Below are 17,855 nucleotides of genomic sequence, written 5' to 3'. Positions count from 1 at the left end.
AATCTTTGTGATTATCCCATAACGTTTCTATACAGGCCGGGAAACATGTAGTTAATACTATAGCGAATAGTAGACGAATTTGCTTTGCAGTACAGTTCAATGCTGTTTCAGCAATCATACATTCCCACTGGTTGTCGTCTTCCAGCAAGATGAGTGCAAGGCATGCATCTTTATACGTTGGATGCTGATGTCCATCAACTTTACGTATATCTTGAAATGACAATGAGCCGGTGACATTAACCAACAACAGTCGAAAATAAAAGCACTCAGTCTGCCTTGAATTGACTGTAAATATTCTCCCCAAGGCGTTTGATTTGAATAAACCGGGACATGCATCAGCCGGTGTGCCTTGCGTGCGGGTTATCCATTTTTTTGAACCCGTGTGAATTAGGATGGTACTTCTGAGTAGAGTAATGTCTGTGCAACGGCACCAAAAGCATCCGTACGATTACCCAATTCAAAAAATTTGGCGAGTGTAGTTTTCGGTGGATTTGCAGCTCGGTCAATGGCTGTCTCGTTCGTGAAATATACGCTCTGACCGTTTTCAAGATGAACGGCTAAAATGACTAACGGTTGGATCCCGTTCATGAATTGGGAATCCAAAGATACGCCAAACAGCTTCATTGGAGCTGATGAACCGGCCTATTTGGTACAGCGTTATTTCGTCGTTGTTATTGGGTATACTATAGCCTACGTCACAGGTTGTGTTATTCCTACTAAATTTAACCCATGAACGGCATTTTCTGCGAGCCTAACTTCAAGCCACAAATAAACAAACGAAGTGTTTGATCGTTTAAATAGCTGCTCGCCAGATTTTATTGCATTATAAAGAAAAGTAATTGATATTCGATTTTTGATTAATAATTGATTTATGTGGATAGTGGCATTTATGTGGATAATGGCATAGAATTTAGCATTGCGTCATGGTAAATGTTATTCCTACTAAGTGAAAGTAGTTGTGTTTTTTTTATATTATACCCAATTCACTGGAAGAGCTGTCACATTGGTATTTTCAACTCGAAATACTGCTATATCACTGCCTTTATTCACATACTTGCAAATATATTTGATGCTCTTCTTTTAAGGGCGAGCATAAGTATTAGAGTTTAAAGTGAATTGTTGCAACGTGCGTGAATATTACTTTTTAATTGTTATGTTTCTATGTCTAGTTTGAATTGGAATATGATTAAATAAAGATATATTTAAAAAATACGTTAAATCTGTCCAAAAAATGAAAAAAAAATTAGTTATAAACCTATTCTCATACCTACTGAATATACATATAAAATTTCATCAAAATCGATCCAGCCGTTTAGGAGGAGTTTAACCACTAAAACTGTGACAAGAGATTTTTATATATATATATATATATATATATATACTTGCATATACATACATATACATACATGCATATACATACATTTTAATTTTCCCTTCCCTTTAGCAAGTGCTTCTTATCTCTCAGCATCCAGATTTTTATTTTGTATAGTAGTATTTCCGGATTTTATTAATAATGTTATATTTTCTTCACATTGCTGACAGTGCTAAATGTACATATATATATATTATTATTATTATTTTCAAATTTAATGTTTGCAACTGTACAGCATAATGTATATTCTTGAAAAGAAATTTTTTTTTCTTCACTATTATTTGTTTTAGTTACTCATATTTTATCTTCAAAATTTCCACATTTATTTAGCACCATGAGTTTGCCCGAAAAAATACTTGTGCTAGTTTACAGAATTGCCTAGTATCATGAGTTTTCTCAGTAAAATTTTGCTTTCACAGTGTCAACGATTGTATATTATAATTTTCCTTCTCGCAAATGCTCTATATTTCTCAGCAACACATGTTGTTGCTCAGATTTTTATTTCTTTTGTTTTATATACTAATGCTTGATTTAAACATGAATATTATATTTTAACATTTCTTAGAATTATTATTGCCTGTTCATCATAATGCCTATTTGCTTTATTTATTCTTGCCTGACTTTATATTTTAATTCTATATTTTAGTATTCTTTTCTTTTCTTTTGTTTTTTTGTCAGCGTTATTTGCAATTAGTGAATCAGAATTATTATTCTCTAAAATAAGTAGTTATAGCAATTAGACAGACTTGCTATTAAAGTCGTTACTTTATATGTATTCAAATAATCATCGCTAAAACTACATTTTAAATAAATCAATTTTTAATTTATGTCACCATTAATTTATTTTAATCCATTAAGACATACAATAAATTTAATAACATACAATGTATTCAGATTAATTTAATCATGAGACAATGGGGATAGGGGAGTATGTTGGTGATATTAGCGAGTTGCATTAAAATTTTTAGAAAAAAAATATAACACCAATTTTTAGTATTTTATTGCAAAATAGCTTTTATCTTTAAAAACTTTTTTAAAGAAAATTATATTAAAAATCTGTTGTTGAGAAGCACGTTTTTATATCTTGCAGGATATTTCGATGGCTATTTAAAATTGACAGGAAAATGTTCACTTTAAGAAAATAAATGTTTACTTCAACTTTTAACTACTACAAAATGCCCATAATTAGCATTGTATTATTTACTCTGCCAATTTTACCTTTAATTAACTTTTTGATATTACATTCCTTTTTTCCATGTGTGATAAAGTAAGAGTTGTGCTCTTGTTTTTAGCCCTCATTTTGTCACCATATGTAAACATAATAAATATATTGCAATTATACATTTCTTGTGACTCAAGTTATACTGTTTGTAATGCACATACACGTGTAAACTATTTATATTTGCTCTATTTTGTAATTTATATTTTTTATTTTTTCCTTTTCATGTTTTTATCTTGATTATACGGAAGTAAAAGATCAGGATGGTTATAAATAAAGATTTTTTATGCTTTTAATTAGAGAGTTTTTTTAATTGCATGCTTTGCCCACAAAATTGGAATTTTTTGTAATATTACAGTCATTTTCTCTATTTTTGATTTATTATTTATTTTTGTGTTTGCGAAGTTCTGACATATGTCTACAAACTTATCAGTGTTATAAGTAAGTTTATATTTTATTACGTAAATAAGAAATACATCAAAAAAGTAGTTCGAGAAAATTTTCTTCACTAAATTTAAACCCCCAAAATAACACAATGACCATTTTTTTTTTAAAAATATAGTGTCTCTTAGCTTTTATATGTATCTGTATGAACATGTGTGTGCTCATAGATACACAATTAAAATGAAAGTAAAGAATTCAAGATGTGATCAAAACAAAATTTTAAAACTGTAGAGAACAAAGTAGAATAACAGAAAAAAAAATCGAGGGGAAATATTTTTTTTTACTCGTTGATTATCAAACTACACGCTAACAGATGTTTCATCTGAATTCCATCTTTCTGAGGCTGAAGTAATATGGAACATGTGGTGAAAATTCACTTTAAAAAAGGAGAGTAAATAAATAATACTGAAATACAAAAATAAATAATACTCAAACAGAAATTTTAATAATTCAAATGGAGATTGAAATGTATGAAACAGAAAAGAATATAAAATTATTGAAACGGAAAAAAAATAATATTATTTTTGTGTAAAAATATTTTTTTTTAAATTTTCCTTTTCCTTTGCACAAACACAAAAATTACAAAGCAATATAAATAAATTATAAAATTTATTGAGAAATTATTACACTTATTTACAGAAAATAAAATTTTCCCGGATGTTCAAGTTTGAAAAAGATACATCAAAACAAAAATTTTCTTTGATGCAACATAAAAAGCGATTTTTCTTTTATCATATTTTATAATTAATTCTTATTTTTTTTTTATAACTTTTTATTATATTAGTATAAGTTTTAATAATTTTTTTAATTCTGTATTATGACTTAATAAATTGCCTACGTTTTAATAGCTTATGCATTTTTCAGAATTTTTATAATTATATTTCTTCATATATTTACAGCTCAATATAATTAGCAGTTCTAGCTCCGATTATTAAAACTAAGTTACTTTAATTAATCCCATTAATTCCACACACATTAATAAAAATTTATATTCTTCTTGGTGTTTTAATTTGAAACGAATTAATTGTAAGATATAAGTAATCCCCATTATCTTGTAAACACTTATTTACATACAAATAAATAGTTAGAATGTCTATTCTGGATATTTCACAACGAAACTAAGAATGGGTTTAAAAATAAAAGACCGCGTACCCAGAATCACTTTTCGAAACTAATGCTTATATTGTTCAGTTTTGCTAAGGAAGGATGGGATAGTTTAACTGACCCTCTATCATATATCACTGTCACTGTACCAATTCACTCCTCCCTCAAAGCGACGCCCCCAAAGTGTGACTATTACAACTCTGATTTTGCCAATTCCGGTTTTTTATCTGGGTATCGCGTCCTCTTAAGTAAATCTTCAAAGATCACAATAAAAAGTAATACAAATTTAATAGCAAATAATATTTATGTACACAAAAACACTACCAAAACTTTTTTTATCGTAAAATCAGACTTTTAAATAGCTTATATGTTTCTAACAACTTTAATACCACACGCAAAATATGATTTCTTGCTTAGAAACTCACAATGCCCAAGCAAACTCACAACATCAAGCACTTAGCTCAATTTTTTAGGGCACTATCTTTCAAAAGACAAGGCAGGAATGCTATGTAATTTTTACCCCAGTCATAAGACATGGACAGCAACTACGCTGGTACCTCTCTCGCTGTCTCTTTGTTCAAACTTCCACAACACTTAACGGGAGAAGTTTGATAGATTTATCATGCATACACACACCAGTTGGTTGCCATGGCCGAACTCTTCACACCCAGCTTTCTTCACTGGCAGTAACTGACTGTGCCACTGGAGCTCTTACAGAAACCATATTTTAAGTTTTTCAGGCTAACATAAACAAGTTTGTCAATCTTGAAGTAATTTGACTAACTAATAAAACAAGTATAAGTATTTAGAGGACAAGAGAGCAAAAAAGAACAGGAGCAAATTCTTCAGCAACCTCCTAACCTTAGACAGTAACTAAAATTTGATTAATGAAAAAAATATCAGCATAGCAAAATCTTTAGTCAGTGATTGCAATGATGTGATTCATGGCAAGACATGTGAAGAGCTTTACTGTTTATCATCATATAATTTTGCACAAACTAATCTAAAAGGGCCCTTTTGAAATAATTGAAATTTCCCCGAACAAAATAGAATACTTTTTTTTTTACAGCATCTATGAAGTAAACTTCAAGTGAAGAAAATTTCCTTGCCAAAGCCTAACTATACTCGTAATAATTTTATAAAGGGTTCATACTTTTAAATAAACAATTTATGACACTTTTCATGATTAAACAATGGATCTTGTAACATGAAATACATTAATTTTATTTATTCACACAACAACATATCAATGCATTTTTATTTAATTTTTTTTCTTTTAAATCCAAATTTTTGTAATTACTTCTATCTTTTTAATATACTATATAATGAGAAATTTAATATGCAAAGATGACTGCGGACTAAATAATGTGCAATTTTAAAATTATTAGGAAAGTTGCATAATACAATACATTTATAAAAACAAACCAAGCTTCAGGTCCAAGTCCTTTTCATAACTATAAAATATATATCTTTCCTTAAGTAACAAAATTTAGTAATTTTAAACATTATCACAAAAGATTATTTTTTTAAGCAAGTAGTCATTTATAATGATATGTATATTTTCTGTTTGGATAATTTCAATCAGTCTTTATTAAAACTTGATTTATTCTCAGAATGCTTACCTCAAAAGATTCCACTGAGCATGAGCAGTGACCTCTAACTCTATAGGAGAATCATCGGTTTTTGGTGCAGTGGAGGATGGTCTTGGTTCCATAACATACTCTGTTAAAATCCCCATCCAATTGATAATGAAGAGGGAATCCATAGCTGGTTTATCTGAATAATGGAAGAAAAAAAAACATTATGCAAAAAATCATTTCTAAAAAATTAAATAAAAATTTTTAACTTCAGAAAAACTAAAAGACTTTAAACGGTTATGGTTAGCAGTATTCCATTTTCGTATACAGCTTTCCCTGGTAGCATTTTTTAAAACTCAAGTATCTAACTATAACTCAACATTCTCATAATAAGTTCAAGTTCATAACTTATAAATGCTGAGAGTCAAGTACATGAGTTGCAGCATATTCTTCACTAGATTATTACCCTATTTTGCAACCCTTCAACCAGTTAAGCATGTTTGGCATGTTTACAGATTGGATCAAATCTATTGCAGTGCATGACATGGTGTGTAAAATAAGAAATTACCTATGGTTATCAAAACTTGAAATTCCAATAAAATACTATAAGAATATTATCGGGTGATATGTTTCCCTCATATTACTAATAGAACTGCTATATTGGGGGAGGTGGGAGATCGTTGCCTAAGATCATCTATTTTTAATTATAAACTATTCCTCATTATATTTACTTCATCTTCGGTAAAAAAAGAAACAGTCCTATAAATATATGTCGACATTCTCTTGATTTTGGTCATTCAAGGTGGCATACACATATAATTTCTTTATTTTAATTCAACTCCATTTTGAGGATTTTAAAGCTGCGACAATAGAAGTTATATTTTTGCATGATGAAAAATGGTATGATACCACAATTAGAAGCTGAATTAAACAATGAGATTTAAAAATTTTTTTTATTCTTGACTTTGTTTTAAAAAAAGAAAGAAGAAAAAAAGAGATTATTTTGTGTTTACTAGCGTATTATATTTGTAGTTTGCAGTTGACAAAAATTATTATCTCTTTCAAATTGAGTTGCATTCATTTCAGATATAGTCAATGATGTTACAACCTGGTTGCTTTCAGACACAGAAAATTTATTTTATTCCTGGTCATTTTCACAATAGAAAAACTGCACCTCGCGTACAATACAAATAGGTAGAAGATTAATATTATTTGCTTTACCAGCATCTTAAAGTTAAGTTAGCTGCTACATGTAAGCAAAAAAAAAATTTTTTTCTTCTTTTTTTATGTTGACAGCACAAAATCGACATATTTTTGAACTTAAAAGATTACTTGAAATTCTTAAAGTACATAATTGAAATAACTTTTACAAAACACTTTTATTTGATACTCATTTCTTCAAGGTGTGATAGACCAACTAAATAATCACAGACAAAAAATAAAAGTATAAAATTCTTATGGCAAACAATGGCAAAGATGAAATCTTATGTTACAGATAGTGCAAGAATGAAAGATAAAATACGGATTACCAGTCCCAGTTGGTTGAACCCCTAAGTATCTCAATCGCTACTACATATCACTACTAAAAATAGGGTTTAACCAATCCTAGTTGGTTGAAGTCTTAAGTCAATATTTACAATTAATGTTCTTGCTAAGCTGTACATGTGTGCCTCAGCTTACAAGATTTTGAAAGATTGCTCTGAAACTTTCACAAACAGAATAAAAAAATATTTTTAACGATGATGCAATCTTATTTAGAATGCCTACAAATTGTTTGGCTACTAAAAAATATTTTCTTACAATAGACTGCATTTTCAGATGCTTTTAGGTTTAATCTCTAGCAAAAGTGCTCTCTGCTGTAAAATTTAATTTAACAATTAAATTTAAAAATGAATAAATTTACTGGTTATAAATGCTTAATCGAACTTCAAGTTTGTCAAGGAAATATTAGTTTTCTTAATTGGTTGAATTAAATGAATATGTATGACAAATTTTAGTCATTTTTATTATTAAATGGAAGAAAAAAAAACTTAAATTTGTTGGAAAAAGTTCAGTACACAACTATCTGTCACCCGTTTAGCTTGATTCTATCAATGGCTCTTAACCTTAAATTTGCATTACTTATGTTACTGCTTTATCAACATACAAAGTTTGGGCTATTAACAACTAGGATAGGTAATAAAATTCTACCAAGGATATATCCTTCATTGTTGCTTTATTTACAACAACGTGAAATACAAAAGATAAACTAATAAACAAAAACAAATAAAAATAAAATAAGAATTCTCATAACAGAATATTGCACTTACCTCTCTTATCACGTGTTAAACTAGGACTACCGACCAGCCAAGCACGTGGTGGTGCAAATGCAGAAGACACACACATAATTTCTGAAGACAGAGAATTTCTTTTGTAAGTTTTTTCTTTCCCGGGACTTTTAGGAGCGGCTCCTCCGGCCAGAGGAAATGTAATGACTTGCTTTAACTGTGCCAAAGGTTGGATAGTCGTAGGGTGAGGATAAGGGGGCAATCTTGAGTTACCCATACGGCTCATTACGCCAGTCTGATAAGCCATGCTTGGATGAGTATCATAAGCTCTAGCCAAATTACTCGCTAAAAAACATAAGATAATTTACCAAATAATGCCATTAAAAATATATAATAATACCACTTATTATAAGCTTATTAAAACATTGTATAATAAGCTTAGAAAAAATCACAAGGGCTGTTATCCTCAGCGATTCTAGAGCACCTAGCCAAATTACTTGCTAAAAAATAAAGGATAATTTACCAAATAATGCCATTAAAAATTTATAATAATACCACTTACTATAAGCTTATTAAAACTTTTTATAATACAATTAGAAAAAAATCACAAGGGGTGTTATCTTCAGTGATTCTAGAGCAACTCTGTTGGCTATCGTTTCTGATAATAATCCCACAACACAGTACATATTGGATTGTACTTATCATCTTAAAGACCTGGCATCACTTGAGAATATTATAGTACTTTTAGGCGTTAGTGGGTTCCTGCCCACTGTGGAGTTCCAGGCAATGAAAAAGCTGACATCCTGGCTAAAAAGGGTGCTCTAATTATGCAAAAAATTTCTCGTCATATGCGTTTCAGTACTATTAAAAATCTCTTTAAAATATCTATTAAAGCCCATGCTCAGGAAGATATCTATAACCCTATTTCTCAAAAGTCCATAGGATGGACTATGACATGAATAAACAGCTGAACTTGTGCATTCAGCTAATTAACGGATTTGAGCACTCTTATCTTAAGATTTTAGTAAAATACTATCATTTTTAACTATTTTAATGACATAATTTGAAATCTAAGTAAATCTGCAGTTATTGTCTATTTGTAGTCTAATTCTAAAATAAATCTGTAGTTGCTGAAAAGTATAAATCAAATTTTAGACTTAAGTGGCATTTCTGTTACCATCTTTCATGTTGCTATAAATAATTTCAAATTTCAATAAAAATGCATATTTGTCAAGTGTAGTAAGAAATTGAAATTCAATGAAAAACAAAAAATGCCAGTTTTGAAAAATGGCTGCAGATTATAATTTGATAAGATAATGTCATTTATATACAAGAATAATAAAAAATAAAATAAATATGCTAAAAATAAACCATATTGGGGAAAAAAGTATTGAAAATTATTTTTAATTATTTCTCTCTTTGAATGATGTAATATAAAATTGGCTGGAGAAAATACAAAAGTGTTTTAAAGGAAATTTTTAAAGAGAAATTAAAAAAGTGAATTTACAAGAAAATGTGGAATTTTAGCATTCTTCAAGCATACAGATTCAATAGGATAAAAAATCGATAATAATTGCCGAAACATTTTTTAATTTGTATTCATTCAAAAAAAAATCCTTCTTTAAAAACTCTATGACTAATATCTTTGTTTACATTTTTAAAAATTGTCAACAACTAATACCCATAAGTCCAATCTTGAATATGAGTTTTATGTTACATTTTATAACCCGTATTGAACAGCCGACCCAATTCTGAGTTTACGACTAATAATATTAAACTTCCTAGCCTTGTAATTTTGAACCAAATCCAGAAAACAAGGGAACTCCTGGATTAAGTAGCGAGACTTCACAGAGGAACTTTTGATGGAACTAACCGCGTTTGCGCTACATGGAAACGAAAGCAAGGGAATTCTAACCCATGATCCGTCTATCACTGAGGGTATATTTATGTCAGCATTGTGGTCTGTGCGAGCAGGGAGAAGAATTTGAATATTAAATATGAGTTTAAGGTCTATGTAGTTATGCATTTAATGATATCATATATACATGCGAAAATAAAAACTTAAGGCTCACCTACGTAAACTTTAACATGCTGACCGTTGGTCGAAATTTTCTCTGAAATTTCAAATGTAAGCTTTTCTTATTAAAAAACCAGCTTTCCCCATATTATTCCATGAAAATGTAGTGCCCACAGAGAAATTTCAGATTAATTTTACCAGGAACTCAACAATTAGAGGATAAACAATCATAACGAAAACATTATCTAATTAACAAATAAAAATAATAGAGTTACTAAGAAAAACCAAAATAATTAATAAAACAAATTCTGAAAATTAAAATTATTTATCCCACGATTTTAAATTAATAACAAAACACTAATAATACCAGAAGAGCTAGGGCTGCCAGAAAGTACAGGACTGTTTCTTCCAGTTGAAGGAGATTGTTGAATTTCCTCTAAACCGGCACTTCGGTGAAATCTACTTAATCTATTTACAACTCTTGGGGAAGTATGTGTTCTGACTGTAATTGGTCCTGTTTAAGAAACAATTTAAATGAGAAAAAAAAGGTGAACATTCTTGGGTAAAAAAAGTTGAAGGTTAGCAAAGACAGTTATTTACCGCCGTATGGAGTAATTGGAAAAATGTGAGTAGTACCCCTCATAGTGCTTACGGAGATCCAGCGACTATCTAAGGAAAAGGCAACATCTTGGACCTATGGGAATATAGTAAGAATTATAATTAAGTATCTATTTATGATATATAGCTTAAATATAACGAAATAAAACGCTTTACATAAAAGTAGCTTAGTGATGAATGATAATATGATCTCTCACAGTAAATTTGCACATTGCTGAAAGATTAATTTAGTGCTATTTATATAAATTTTTGCCAGATTTTAACAATAAGTTTGATGTTCAACAGAAATAAATGAACAAACAAAACAATTTTAGCTAGAAATGGAAAATTTAATCCCATAGACTATTTTCCCTAATTTAACATTATGTAATAATCTTGATTGTTTTATTACATTTTGTCTAGCAAAGTTTTTCATCTAAAACTTTAAATGTAGAGTGATGCAAAACAAAACGTTCAATATAACTTTTGATCTGAAGATCAGGATTTTACATTATCAATTTCAACCTAAAGATATGTTAAGTAATCAATAAAAACTGACAAATTAATTACCATTTGCATCAAACAAGCCATTTTAATATGTAAAAAAAAATTGTTCGGAAATAAATTGACTACAAATTGACTTTCCAAAACAGAGAATTACAGAAATTTAAAAAATATGAACTTAATAATGTGGTACAAGTCAAGAGTTCAATAACAGTTGTATTACATGCAGAGTTGACTTCTTTGGCAGCATTGCAAGAAACTGAGCAAATATATAGCTTTAAATACACAGTTCTTAAGTGTGATCTTTCATAGGCTATTTCCTTAAATGAAATAATGTTTTTTTAAACTAATAACTGTTTTGATTTATACCCAACACTCTATGCCAACAATGAAAATGGTGCAAAATGTCAATGTCAAAAAATGCTAGTTTCTTAAAAAGGAAAGCATTTGTGATTCAATTTAATGTTTGACATGATTATCTAACGCTGTTTTGCTTAGGTTAATAAATATATGTTTAAAATTTTATCCTTTTTTAACATAGTATGCATTATGCCTTTTAAATTTATTCTACATTTGCAAGAATTCCATTTTTCCAACAAATAAAAAGTTATAACTTTAGATTTTAAATTACCAATAGAGGAGAAGCATAATTTGCTTGGAAAATTTTCTCCTGCTATATCTCCTGGTCGGAAAAAGCAATTTCTTTCCCATCTAATTATGTTCTTCACTGTTTCAAGAATCATAATCCAAAAAATTAAAACGAAATTCGTCATAGTTTCATTGTAAACATTAATAATGTTGAAGCGCGCTTCAATAGGTTTAACCAAAGATTGTATTTGCCAAAGTTTCTAAAAAAAAAAAACGCATTACATTTATTATTTTAAGATTTTGAATACTTGAATTATTTATGTATTCTTCTATTGTTCATTATGAAAAAAATAAATGAGAAGACTAGCATTAAACCCCACTTTTTTTCAAAAAAAAATTTTTTTTATATAAAAATATTAATTGTCGGGGGGGGGGATATGAATCTATGACCCTCCCCAGGAAAAATTTCCGGATCCGCCCCTGTATAGCGCCCTTTTTAAATAAATTAAAACTTCAGTATAATGTTGAATGAAAATTACTTTAGATGTTGTTTCACCTCGATGCAGAGTATAGAGGTGGTGCACTGCACCCATAGCTGAGCTAGCAGGATGTGGAAATATTCTGAAAACGTGAAAGCTGTGGCCTAATCGACAAGACGTGAATAAAAGCATGCCGCTTGGGTCAAACTCTAAAGCAGCAACTGGTTCATTAGCATGGGCAGGAAAATGGGCAATGATGCCATCTCCCTCACTGTCTTCATCAATATTAACCTTAAAAAGATAAACAATATTCAATTATTGTTGATAATTAAACAATAATTTGATCTTTCAAAAAATTACATCAATGAACATATTATTTAAAAAAATAACACAGATAGCTCTTTAAAAAAAAAGTTTGCACTAAATTTGTCCCCTACTACCGTCACATTCATATTTCGTATTATAAGAAATAATACTAATAATAGTAAACGGACATTTAAATCTATTCATGAAAACTATTCCCTAGTTAACTCCAAACTGATAATTGAATAAATATAAATAGATTTACTATCTGAAGTAGCATAAATATTAAAATAATAATAGAACAAGCCTATACTAAAATAATAACTAAGTTAGATTCCTTTTCAGGTTAAACATAAAAATAAATTATTTCCAAGAAATAAATTGAAATTATTATAATAATTGAATTCTGAATGTTAAAAAGGAAAGTAAATAAATTCTTTATTTTAAAATTAATTTTATCTTAGAAAAAAAATTCATTTTAACTTTCAAATAAAAAACGCTTTCATTTGAAAATAGTGTTCAATATCTCAGAAATATAGCGCCAATTTGGCATCTTTGTCTTAGCATCCTTGCCACCGTTCCTTGTAACCATAACAGTTGAAAATTGGTTGTTGATTTTATAGCTGGAGCATGCTCGTAGCACCAATGAAAATAAAATTTGTAATACAGTCCATTAGTTATTTTATTCATTTGTTATCAAACGAACCAGCGTAGAATTCAAACCAATTGGTATCGAACAAATAGTAATCAGTTATTATTCTCTATCTCTATTGACCATCTGCCTTTAAAATTACTCTTAATCGCTTCCCTGATTATCCCGAATTACCTGGGGCATTGCAAATATTTATTATCCCGAGAAAATTCAGGTGTAGCAGAATTTGTCGGTACGTTTTGCTTTATTACATTTTTACTTAGTCGGAAGCAAAAAAAAAAAAAATTAATAATAAACTGCTGCGACTGGAAGTTTGCAAAGTTTTGCTGTTGGATTGTAGGACTGTATAAGTGTTTTGTGCGATTGCATATAATGGTTGCTGAATTTACATAGAAAAAAAAGAGAATAAAAAAATGGCGTATCACTTTACTTGTATTTGGATACTATCACTTTGTGGTGTCCCTTGTTTTAAAAACTATCAGATGATGACTAATCTTTAAATTTTTTCATTTTCCCCAGATAACTTGGGATAGGTAAATTATATGTTTTTCACACACAAAAAAATTTAAAATTTCAACTTGTGTATTATGTTTTGTTTTAGTTCTCTGCATTTATTAATGAAATAAAAAAAAATGTGTTGATTTTTTTTTGTTGCATTCTTTTTTTAAAAAAATTGGTAAGGGAAACAGTTAACAATTCACTACCAAAGCTTTATTTATTTATTTTTTTAAATGTAAGTTTTTTAAGCTTACAGTAAAACAAATTATAGTAATTATTTGCTGAAGGAAACGAAATTAAATGGAGCTAAAACTTTGATGTTCTCTGAGTTCACAGTAAAAGAAATTTGCTGAAGGAAACGAAATTAAATGGAGCTAAAACTTTGATGTTCTCTAAGTTCACAGTAAAACAAATTTGCTGAAGGAAACGAAATTAAACGGAGCTAAAACTTTGATGTTCTCCAAATTCACAGTAAAACTAATTATGGTAATTATTTGCTGAAGGAAGCGAAATTAAATGGAGCTAAAACTTTGATGTGGTACATAAGTTATTGAAAATATTTTAATTGATATGATATCCCCTAAAAATAAATACTTTAACAAACTTGAAATTGCCCCGATGTGATCGGAACAAAACATCTTTTTTTTTCTAATGACTTTGACCATTGTGCTCATAGCATGTGATTATAACCGGATAGTAATTAAATATAACATTGCTATCTGTAGCTAAAAGATAACTGGCAGCATAAACAAGGTAATGGAATTTTTTTAACAATAAGCTAACTCAACATAAAGAAAATTATTTCTCAGCTTACTTCACCATTAACAGCAAGAGTATCTAGAATAGTAACAATTCCAGGTTGACTATCTTTTGAATTTTTTGGATCATTTTTCACAGTAGATGATTTACTTCCAAGCTTTGGACCACCAAGGCTACTTGCTACTGTTTCTCCAAACATAGTTAAACCTTTGGTAATTGTCTAAAATTTCCAGCACATGGGGAAAAAATAGATACAAATAAAAAATCATGGATGTTAATTTCATGTATTAATTAATCTAAGCATGTATTAATAAAGCAGCAGAAACGTAACAGCTTTAAATTTCAAATCACTTTAGCATGTAAAAGAATTCAATGTAATTTGTTAATCCAATGGCACTAAATACATTTTAAAAAATAAGCATACAAATGAAAAGTATACAAGTAAAAAAGTATTTTCTAAACATAACAATAAGTGATAAGAGAAAATGCTAAAGAAATGATTTATAAACTTCATATGAAATGCTATTTATCATTATAAATAATAAATATAATAATTAATAACCTTTTAAATTATTAGTTTTTATGTATAATACTTTAGCAAAATGTAAGTAAAGTTTTGCTTTTGCTAATGCATTAAGTGCTAGCTCATAATACAGCTTTGCATTATTAAAGTACTTGAGATAATAAAAATAAAACATCATTAAATTTAAAAAAATAAGTTATTTTCAAACTTAAAATGGTATCACCCTTACTTTTCCTACAGTAGTCATGCAATCATGTAGATTATAGCCACTTAATATTTTAAAACAATAAAATAATGTTTAATAAAATAATTGCATACAAAATTTGAAAAGAATTTAAACATTTCTATAATCTATGAATTTTAAGAAACATGTTTACAATTAGAAACATGATAAAAATATTACTATCCATCATATAGAAAAGTCAACACTTTTTGAATTAGTTTTTCCAATTTCCAAATTTCTAAGTAAATATTTTAATGTATGTTTAACAGTTTCATAAATTTCACATGAATATAATTATCACATAATATAAATTTTACATTATCAATTTAACATTATTTTCCACACCACTACATGCAAATGATTAAAAAATTCATAAAAAACCGTCACTCTGTTCTCTGTCGTAGTGAGGTTTCTAAAATATAGGCTAAATTACCAAATATTCTGAAAACTTTTGTTTTTAATTGTCTTCAACTCTATTGTTACAAAAACGCAGTCCCAGGAACATTAAGTATAATATAAATGACGATTTAAGCAAAACTGATTGACATTATTTCTGACCACATATTACAACTATACTTGCTTTTTTTTCTTACAAAAATAAAAGCTTACTGATAATGAAAGCTTTTTGATAAAGATAGAATGACTACCTTGGCAGCATGGATAATTGTTGCAGCATAGGATTGCACACCATCTCCAGCCATTCCACCTCCACTCTGATGAACTGACACCAGCTATAATTTTAAAGTTAATTTTTTAAACAACATACTAAACATAAACAAAACAAAAAATTTAATATCACTATTTTTATTTTAAATCACAGAAAAAGACAATAGCATGTAACATATGAGTGATATAATGAATGAAATAACTTCAAAATTGCAATTTTTTTAGGATAAAGTAAACATATTTAATACAGTCATATATCACATCATCGTACTTAACATATCCTCACATAAAATTACATTGTAAAATAATTTTTAAGAAATTTTCAATCCAATAATAGATAATTTGATAACTTCAAAGAAATCTCAACCTAACTTATAGCTAACGCCAATAACTGACATAGTTTATTTAATTCTTATATGCAATTATGACATTGGATTTCAATTTGATAGATAATTTGATCGAAATTTTCAACCAAACTGATAGCTAATTTCTATAACTGACATGGCTTAGTTAATTCTTATAAGCAATTATGACATTGGATTTTAATTTTACAGATACATCAAATTAAAAAAAAAAAAAAGAGGAAAAAGTCTATTCAAATAAGTAACAAGAGATATATTAAATATTTGATGCTTGATTCCAATGATCAAAAGTAAATGAAAGAAGGAACTTAGAAATTAAGCACACAAAAAAAAAAGCTTTAAAACTTTTTGTTTAAAAAAAATAACATTTACGAAGGAAGAAGAGCATTAAAATAAAATTGTTTTCCTCAACATTTCCTTACATATTTGAATAAACAGATAATATGTACGCAATAAATTTCTTCACTGTACATTAAATTGAGAAATAACTAAAATTATAAGTCTGTGAGTTGAAAAGACTAATTTTTAAAAGAGTAAATACTAAGAAGATTTTTAATCAAATTGCATTTTGACTACCAGTATTTTTTTCTTTTAAATGTTTAAAATTACACACATAAGCTAATTATTATCTTGCCTTTTTGTTTGCAAATGCAACCCATCTTGTTCCTAAAGCAACAGGGTTAACAGCAAATCCTGGAGTTGTATAACAGCCTAAAATGTATTTTAAAAAAATAATAAATAAAAATCAAATCTTAAATGCATTTATAACTTTTTTTAAAAAAAAAAAAAAGTTTAAATATAAATTTCAAAATTACACAAAAATTACTAATAACTAGAAATAATAGTATTTAAAAATTCTTAAAACTTAAAAACTACAATTGCTATTCCTGTTTATTTTAAAAAAGTGCTTTCCAATCTTTTCCTCTTACATACCCTTTAAGCATGTTCTTCCCACCCTATCTTGGGTCATTTTTGTTTCTTAAATGGGCCATCCAAAATTGATGTCCCACTTTTTTTTCTCAATATCTTTGATCCCTCTCCTACTCTTAGCCAATAAATGCCACACTTCAGCATGTCCCTTAAATGACACATTATATTACATAAAAATATACTTACAGTAAACAAACCACAACCTTATGTGAATTATCTCTTTACCATTTTATTTTTAAACTGCTTTAATGACATTTGTGAGTGTAACAGAACAAATGATGATTGTGAGTTTACTTTAAAAAACATGAAAATTGCAAAAATAAATAACATAAAAATATTTAATCCAATGACTTTAAATATTTTTATTCCAATAAAATGTGTTTTTATTCCAATAAAATGTATTTTTATTCAAATAAAATGTGCTTTTATTCCAATAATATGTGTCTTGTTATTACACTTCTCGTCACCCTTTAAGTGTGACATCATTTATAGACAATCCTTGTGTTTTTTTGCTTGTTTATAAACTATTATTTGACAACATAACTATTAAAAAGGTGAGTTTTAAAAGTACCTCTTTATTGGGTTGGCAAAGGTAGTGTATGATAACATTTAGGACTTCGATAGAACTTTTCCTTATAATATAAAGCAATAAAGTTATGAAGTTAACAATTTTGGATAGATTATTTAACATTGTTTTTAAATACATAAAAATTTATTTCAACTATTGCTTAAAATATATAATGAGTGTATTATACAAAAATATTCCTTATA

The 17,855-nt window shown here is 28.2% G+C and overlaps 1 protein-coding gene across 4 annotated transcripts in view; it reads right to left on the bottom strand.

The window, feature by feature from the left end:
* The window catches only part of LOC107450981 (BCAS3 microtubule associated cell migration factor), a 56,665-nt gene that overhangs the window by 23,451 nt on the left and 15,359 nt on the right, over positions 1-17,855 (bottom strand). For all 4 annotated transcript variants that reach the window (XM_016066932.4, XM_071182003.2, XM_043043544.3 and 1 more), the window contains exons 9-16: positions 16,789-16,865; positions 15,774-15,857; positions 14,436-14,600; positions 12,229-12,459; positions 10,601-10,694; positions 10,368-10,514; positions 8,026-8,328; positions 5,762-5,915 (exon numbers count right to left, since the gene is read on the bottom strand). In XM_016066932.4, the coding sequence (XP_015922418.1) occupies positions 5,762-5,915; positions 8,026-8,328; positions 10,368-10,514; positions 10,601-10,694; positions 12,229-12,459; positions 14,436-14,600; positions 15,774-15,857; positions 16,789-16,865 (1,255 nt within the window). The remainder of the gene's footprint in view (positions 1-5,761; positions 5,916-8,025; positions 8,329-10,367; positions 10,515-10,600; positions 10,695-12,228; positions 12,460-14,435; positions 14,601-15,773; positions 15,858-16,788; positions 16,866-17,855) is intronic.

This window comes from Parasteatoda tepidariorum, chromosome 4 (genome assembly GCF_982258835.1).
Source record: "Parasteatoda tepidariorum strain Cologne lab strain chromosome 4, Ptep-v5.0, whole genome shotgun sequence".
Lineage (NCBI taxonomy): Eukaryota > Metazoa > Arthropoda > Arachnida > Araneae > Theridiidae > Parasteatoda > Parasteatoda tepidariorum.
This window is presented reverse-complemented; position numbering and strand designations above follow the sequence as displayed.